The sequence below is a fragment of the Elaeis guineensis genome, chromosome 13, assembly GCF_000442705.2.
Source record: "Elaeis guineensis isolate ETL-2024a chromosome 13, EG11, whole genome shotgun sequence".
Classification (NCBI taxonomy): domain Eukaryota; kingdom Viridiplantae; phylum Streptophyta; class Magnoliopsida; order Arecales; family Arecaceae; genus Elaeis; species Elaeis guineensis.
Window position 1 is genome coordinate 27,800,727 of NC_026005.2, and position 8,784 is coordinate 27,809,510.

At 34.4% G+C, this 8,784-nt stretch overlaps 1 protein-coding gene across 1 annotated transcript in view; it reads right to left on the bottom strand.

The window, feature by feature from the left end:
• Nucleotides 1–2,114: 2,114 nt before the first annotated feature.
• LOC105056186 (serine/threonine protein phosphatase 2A 55 kDa regulatory subunit B beta isoform) overlaps nt 2,115–8,784 on the bottom strand; it is a 14,915-nt gene continuing 8,245 nt past the window's right edge. Inside the window, exons 10-14 of the mRNA XM_073247362.1 lie at nt 7,846–7,914; nt 5,729–5,820; nt 5,535–5,612; nt 2,935–3,008; nt 2,115–2,858 (exon numbers count right to left, since the gene is read on the bottom strand). Of these exons, the coding sequence (XP_073103463.1) occupies nt 2,719–2,858; nt 2,935–3,008; nt 5,535–5,612; nt 5,729–5,820; nt 7,846–7,914 (453 nt within the window). The 3' untranslated portion in view covers nt 2,115–2,718. The remainder of the gene's footprint in view (nt 2,859–2,934; nt 3,009–5,534; nt 5,613–5,728; nt 5,821–7,845; nt 7,915–8,784) is intronic.

The following is an 8,784-nucleotide window of genomic DNA, read 5'->3' on the forward strand; positions in this document are numbered from 1 at the left end:
AGATGATTTTTTTATTTTAATATTACATGATTTTTAAAAAAAATTATACATGTTTATCTTTGCATGAATTTTTGAATAAAAATTATTTTATTATTCTTTTGGAAGACATGAAAATTTGAGTTGATACTGTTATGAAAAATAAATATGATTATTATGAAAAAATGATTATAGTGAAATTACGAAAAAAACTCTCTAGTTTGATTATGATTCGGATCTAGCCAACGAAACTAATCATTGGCCACATGTCAGAAATATATTTTTTTCAGATCTAACCAGTTGGAGTTGATCGTTGGTAGAGTTAGTTCTTTCGAGCCTAGTCAATCAAGGCTGATCGTTGACACATGTTGATGAGTCACATATATATGTTTCAAAACTAGTCTCTTTATCTTATTACGGGGTTAATTGTGACCGTGTGAGTCAAAGCTAGTTCCTTTCAGACCTAATCAGTCGAAACTAACCGCTGGCATATGTTGATACGTCACGTATTTATTATTCAGAGGTTAGTCTCTTTCGGATCTTATTACAGAGTTGATCGTGGCCGAAGTCGTCAAAAATTGAGAGAGGATTTTTGAATTTTTATTAATATATATAATATGTTTCAAAAAAAAAATTTGTTGTTGTATATTACTGTTAAATTATTATATTTTAAAAATTAATTATGTTTGATCCCTTAAAAATATTTATAACTTACTAAGCCCATAAAACTCACCTCCTTTTTTTTTTTAGATCCAGAATATTTTATGGAGCTTGGGATCGAGCAGTGAGGAGCATAAGATCTAAAGAATATTTACTTAATTTATTTAAAAAAAATGACATTAATTATGATGTCAAATTGGTAACATATATTTTATTTAAATCAATAAAATTAGAGATTTACTTTTATTACCACTACCTAGTATGATTTAGTGTGATATTTTTGAATGTGAAGATAGATCTTGTATATTCTTTAAGACTTTGTCCTAAAGAGTGTGTAGCTATTATGTGCCTAATTCGGATATTAGATTCGGCATGTGACAATAACCACAATAGCCAAGTGGTTTATAACCGTGACAATTAAGGGTGAAAATGATATGGATATCCATTCAAATTTATTTTTGTACCCGAATCAATCCGAATATAGACAAAAATTTAATGATCCGACTAATATCTGTATTTGTATTGATATCTATCAAAAAAAATAAATATTGATATAGATAGACAACTATCCGATCCGTATCCGAATCTGTATGTAACCCTCTATAATTTCATATAGTATTTATTAATTTTTAAAAGAGATATACAAACATATAAATATATTATTAATTTAACTTATCATATATTTAGTAATATCTTTAATTTTATAATTATAAAGTTTAATTATCTAAATAATATCCATAATTATATCTATACTTCCGATATCCAAATTGCATCTGTATCTATTTAAAATAAATATGAATATAATTTTTTACACCTAAATAATAACTATATCTATATTTATATATGTCTGATAAAATAAATATAGATATGAATATATTGATATTTAATCAGTATCCATTCTAATTTCAACCCCAATGACAAGCAATTATGAAAATGTAACTTCAATTGTCCTTGCAGCCCAGCCAGCAAGAGATGCTAATTTCCATGTTGATCAAACTTCACCCCAACACATCATGATTCATCTTCTCTATGTTGGATATACCACAAGATTTTTCATAAAAATTTGTTGGAAAATAGTAAGAAAAAGCAAGAGAACCCTTCCAATAATACTTTTACAACCAACCTTTTTCCTAGAATAAGTAAATAGAATTAAGGTTCCTCTCAATAACATCCTCATAACAGAACCACCAACAGTGTGATTAACCAGACTCTAAATAAGTTCCACTTAGCAAAGTCTGGTTTTTGCATTAAGGCGAGGCAGTGGGAATGACATGAGAAAGAAATCCTTTAGAGCAGACGAATTTTAAGGGGAAGAAAAACCTGAAAGAATCAATTAGGACAGCCTTGTACCCTTGAAACCAAGCGCATAAAACTTTGAGGAATTCAACGGATGCACAAGCATCGGCTCATGGTGTCCCAATACAGTGTTTTTCATCAACAGCCCATACGACGGTTCCAGACATTGACACCATCAAGCGGAAATAAAACCGGAAATTATTCTGTTTCCTGTATTTTGTTAAAAATGAACCACAACACTTCTTAACATCTCATCTTCCTAGCTCCTAATAATGTAGATTAATTCACGAACCTTATAGTTCTCCGAGTCTGGAACAAGGTTCGCAGAACCTTACGTTGGTGACCTGGTAGTACAGTATCCGTATACCCAATAAGAGGTTAGTTCAACGTACCAACACTGCGTACGCATGCTGCACTAAGTATCAGTTCAATGACGGTATGCCTGGTTTCCGCCAATACAGCAAACCTTCTCTGGAATGGCTTCCGCTGCTGCTTGATGGGATTAAAAAATATAAGCCTTGAAACCATACTATCTAATTATTGTAGCAGATTCATTCCTAATAACTGCTTATCTTGGTAGCTCCGGAGTGGCATCTTCTTATTCTTCTTTCTCATCCTCCTTTTCTTTTTCCTTTTTTTTTTTTTTTTTCCATTTCCACCTTCACTCGGCCCTGCGACTGTTAGTGAGGTGGCTGGCAGAATTGAATATAACTAGATATCGAACCGCTGTGCTTTTTTACCCCCAACAGACACAGCATTATCTGGTAAATAAATAAATGAAATTATCTATGCATAGTACATGTATAAGCTACATTTAGTGGCACAGGCAATTAAGCTTGTTGTAGGATGCCATGCCAAATGGATCAGTTTGGATTTTAAGTCACAAGGGATCTCATCACTAGCATCAGAGCCTGTATTGTCATGTCCTGTCACGACAGTTTAAAAAGGTTATTTAAAGCAGCCCAAGGATATGGAAAATATGAGTAGTAGAGTATCTAAAACCTCTTCGGTTGAGTCCACGAGCAAAGCTGCTCAGCAATCCTGCAGTTCTTGGGGCAGTTTGACAACGTGATACCCTGATATGATGTGAATGTTACTGTTAGTAAGTTTTATGGTTCTGCACACCCTCTCACATTAGCTAAACCACATCAATGTATCTGGTGGATAAGGTGGGTCATGCCCTCTTTGACATTTTCAAATATATGCAAGTGGACCGATGCAAATGATCCTCATGTATTAATTTATATAAGCCCAATATTGCACTACTTCGCAGGATTGATATTTGAGATTAAAAATCTCAAAATACAAAGGGCATAACCCACTAAGCAATACAAAGTGAAGGGTAATGAATTTGGTGCTGGAAAATTGCTTCATCATTTCGGTACTGTTTTGGGAAAGTGCTCCATAACTTCTTCTGATTAGAAAGATGCATATGCCACTTGCAACACTAGTGCCCTTTTTTCCATCTATTTGCTGTTTAACAATCAAGGTAGGCAAACGACTGAAAGCAAACCAACCCCTCTATTTCCTTCAAATATTTAGTTTAGATGGACAAGTACAATGTATTTGCATTTGGCTCAGATGCCTGTTGAAAAATTAGGATGCATTTGCAAATTGAGTTTCAGTTGTCTTTCACCAAACATGGAGGAAGTCATGTCAAACAATAGTAACAACAATAAGTATAAAGGCCAATGGGACTTTGGTCCGGTGGCACTCCTTTCTTTTGTACATGCAAGGAGGATAGGTTTTAGGTTCGATCCTGGATGGTCCCTTGAATTGCATTGACATTTACCTTTAAATAACAGTAACCATCAATTTGCAAAGAAATCTTTGTTTAGCAAACAATGTCTGGAACATGTACAAGTGTATATCATAATTACAACTCAACTCAACTAAGACTTAACCTCACACTAGTTGGGGTTGGCTACATGAATCTTTTTCCTCCATTACACTCTACTTAGAGTTAGGGCCATACGTTCTGTCATTCCTTACTATTTCATATCATGTGATTTTCATTCTACATCTCCCTCTCTTTTAATCTCTATACATCAAATCACTCCTTATTGGTGCATCTCTTGGCCAATGCTGTACACATCCAAACCATCTAAGTCATTCTATCAACTTGCCCTTAACTGGTGCTATCTCTAATTTTTTATGAATGATTAGTTCTTCATGTTTTTTTGTATTACCATACATCTATGATCCGTCTCAACATTCTTATTTCGGCCACATACATCCTATGCACATACTATTTTTTAACTATTCAATATTTTAAACCACAAAGCACAGCTACTTGTATAGTTGTCCTATAAATTTGTCCTTCAACTTGTCAAGTATCCTACAGTTACATAACATCCTAGGTGCACTTTTCCATTTGAACCACCCTACTTTAATCCTATGGATAACATCCTCTTCAATCTCCCATTCCTTATGGATAATTGATCCTAAATCTCGAAAATAATCACTCTTAGGAACTTTATGATCATCAATTTCACTCCACATCTTCATCTCTATTTCTAATTTTACTAAAACTACAATCCATGTATTCCATCTTAGTCCTACTTAACCTGAAATGTTTACATTCTAGTGCACTCCTCTAGAATTCCAACTTATGATTAACTCTCACTTTAGTTTCATCTATTAAAACTTATATCATCTGCAAATAGCCTGCATGATGAATATTGTTCTGAGTATGCTTAATAAGCTCCTTCATAACTAGTGCAAAAAAAAAGGACCTAGGATAGATCATTGTTTTAAATCTATTGTGATTGGAAACTCTTAATATATCGCCAGTAGTTTTTACACTAATAACTACTCTATTGTACATGTTCTTAATCACATCAATATAACAGAAGGAAATTCCTTTCATTTCTAAAACCCACCATAAGACTTTTCTTGGACTCTATCATATGCTCTCTAAATCAATTAAAAAAAAAAAACATAGGAAAATCTTGTCTCTTTTATCTGTATTTCCCCCTTTAACCTCCAAATAAGAAAAATAGCATCCATACTAGACCTTCCTAGCATAAAACCAAGTTGGTTCTCTAATATTTTTGCAGCACACCTTCGTGCTCAATCCCCGTCTCCTAAAGTTTCACAGTATGGCTCATGAGTTATATCAGACTTTTCCACTTGAAGAGAAGGTCCACCATGTTTGCATGCTCCTTGTCCCTTTTCTTTGGTGTTGCTTACTCTTCATTTTTCTTCTACTCTTTGTTTTTTGCTTTTTTTTTTTTATCTTTTTATTATTATGAAACAAAAAAGAGTAAAGAAGACCAAATTGTACTATAATTTAACAAGTTCTAGTATTTGGGAATGCATTATCTAAGATTTGGATCCATAATCTCTTGTTGCAAGACAGAGGTATGATCATTGGAATAAGTCCTACCTCACAATTTCTTAGCTAACTCTTGAAATGTATTAAGTTCACTATGCTTAAGATTTTTATAAGAAAATCTGATAAATCTTAAGAAAATGGACATGCTGGAGTAGTTATTGGGCATGACTGAATATCATAATTACACTACAACATTTTAAACAGCAGATTTCCAATTTATAGAAGTTCTTGATATTTTCATAAATCATAGCCTGATTTAACACACCTGTTTGGGTTTCTGGTAGCTTCCAATGTAATTCCATCATCTTGTCCACCATCACGAGAGAAAACTATGAAAATATTGCTGATATCAATATAAGAAGGTAGAAGAGAAACACGTGAGTGCAACAATCAAGGATAATGCAACCTAAAATAGGATGATACTGCCATTATGATTGTATTCATATTCAAAGAAGAAACCTGTAAGATCCACTTGCGAAGTGATGCCCATCCCTGCTAATGCAGCAGTCAAACTTGTCGAAAATAGCATCATGATTATACAACACAGGTATCTGGAGAAGCCATAAAGTACATTGTCAATCACAAGCACATTTCTGCTGGAGCAGGGCACTGAAACCACAGAGCAACTGGACTAGATAACCCGAGTTTTTATTACCTAAGTAATGGCACTGGAAGCCAAGAGGCACATAAGAAACAGAATATACTTCACAGAGAAAACCTTTGGACTTTAGCTAATCAAAGTGCAACGAATGCATGATGTATCCTCTCTTCCTCAGAAAAGTAAAACTGCAGCAACAAGTTTGTGCCTGCTCAATTACCACTGTAGATTCTCCATATCCATGTAAGCACTCAATGCAACAAACTAACTACAAATGTCAGTTTCTTGATCTCTGGAAATGGAAAACATAATTAAGAGCAACAAGAACATGTCTTCCAAGAAAAGTGCTCATTGTTTATGAATGGGATGTTTCCTGGTTCAGAAATAACAAGATGACCATAAGAAGGAATTTTCAGAAGTACATGCCAAAACAACCCTCTAAGCTCTGCGTAGCCTAAAGGGATACATGATTTTTTTTTTTTACAAGTTATCTGGACATAGAGATCAGCAACATCTGATGGTATTCTAAAGAGTAAAATTTGGTTGAGGGTGAAGACAGATCTTAGCTATAGGAGCTACAAAGCAAGCTAAATGGCTTTAGAATTAGAACGAGCTAAGATTGTTCAACTATTAGCTGCAGCAAATGCAGGTCTCGAGCTTCTCAAAGCAGTCGGGTGCCCCAAAGTGTCCACAACTCCTACCTCGACAATACACAACAAGGGGACACTATCACATAACAATAAAAAAAAAATAATGTCCAGCTGTGTAAAAATATGACCTTTACTAAACTAAGTTGCTGTCCTCGAGCTGTCATAATCTCGCTCTCATTTAGCCTCCCACTACTCAAGTCCTTTTCAAGCACTAGGTCAATCATGTCCATGCATGTAATATGTGCATGCCCATCTACCACTAGCTGATGATCCAACTTGATAGCCTGGATCTCTAAACATCATGAATCTACATGACTTGCCACCTATCACAAGTTAAACTTGCAGTTCTTAATTCACTGCCACTAAGGCATTCCCTTGAGATTTCCATACTCCCTTGCGTCCAACCAATCCCAATGTACAACAAATACCAGAAGTTTCTGGTGTTAGTGGCAAAAGGCAATGGCTATGAACCTCACGTATTTGCACTCATGCAAATTCAGAATCTAGTTCCTCTTCTCATATGAAAGACTCACATTTTCTAGAAAGTGGATCTACAAGATAAAAAATCATTTAGATTTAGACTGCATGTTACAACTTGATTATTGACTCTCAACTTCAACAGAAACACAATGTTGATAACAAATCACAGTTCGTTCTGGTTGTGAAGATAAGCATGGTGTAGCCCAAAATTGTCATCAGGCAGTGGTTTCACAATAGGTTCTTGTGAAGGATGCCCTTTAATCATAAGGATCTACTAAGAAAGGTATTTTTGTAGCAACCTTGCTTCTCATCCATGTCAGTATCTGTCATCCTTGCTGTGGTTGCTCTAATATCGAACATAAATAATATTTTAGATCTCAAACACAACAAGAATGATACATGTAATATGAAGGTATTGATCCAAAAGAATGATATATTCTTCTCCTACTTGCAAAAGCTTTCTTAATTAAACAGGAGAAGGCACATTTAAGTCACCATGTTTTACTCTCAATGATGATACTTCTAGAAGAAGCAAACCATTCATTGAAAATCAAATGAGGAGTTAACACAAAGATAGTTTAAGCACCGAATTCCTTCACAAGATGACTAAGTATCCTTGTCAACATCTAAACAATGACTTACAAAATCTCAACAAAAAATTTACAATAGATTCCTATCAAGGTCATGTTCTTCCACACAAATAAATATACATAAGCACATGCTAGCTTATAAATACATGCATGAGCAAACATGCACATGCATGCGTGTGGGTAAATACATAAAGAAACAGGCAGTTCAAGAGGTAGGGCACCTTGACCATATAAGCTGCAAAGAAGAAATTGAAGTACCTTGGGCTGAAGATAGTCATTTATCTTAAAAATTGCAATAGGAGAGCTTTCCATATGCAAGTCCCACAACTGCAAATGGTAGAAAAAGATGATCAGATTAATAAGAACATTTTAGATTACAATTTCATTGATGACATATATTCATGCACTAACAATTATAATAAAAAGGGCATCTCAGTGTACAAGGTTCCATCACTGCAGATCTGAGGAGGGTCAAATATACGTAGCATACCCCCATATGCAGAAAGGCTATTTCCATATTTCGAATCTATGACACCTAGGTCGCAATGGAGCAACCTTGCTATTGTGCCAAGGCCTGCCCTCCACTAGCAATTATAATAAACCACCAAATTAAAGCAACATATCGACGGTAATAACATGCACATTGGCATGTGTGTGTTAAAATATATATATATGGGTTGGCGTAAGACCAAACTGATGTATGACACATTCAAAGAACAAGATATCAAAGTTAGAATAATTTCAAAAAGAAACAAATGAAAATCCATAATGTACAGGTTTTTTGGTGAGAAATTATCATGTAAAAGCTTATGTCCTATATTTCATTCTATGAAAACCTAATGTCATTTAAATAGCCCTGAAACTTAAAACTAATTCTAATGTGGTTGTGGCATCTTCTTGGTTATCAGGAAATTAAATGCATAGTTCAAGATGTTCATAGAGTTTTCTAGTTATTGTTTGTAGCATGTGTCGTAAAACTTAATTCCAGAAATAGTATGAGAGAAAGGTAATGACCATAGAAAAGGCCTCTACCGATGTTAATTTAACCCAAGGAAGTGCAAAACAGAAAGCTTGATATAATATATTAAGAACAAACAAGAATCATATTGCATGATAGTGTCATGTCCAAGGCCCACAAAATCGGGACTAGGAACTGAATCAGTACGTTACCAATTCAGTATTATGTGGTCAATATGG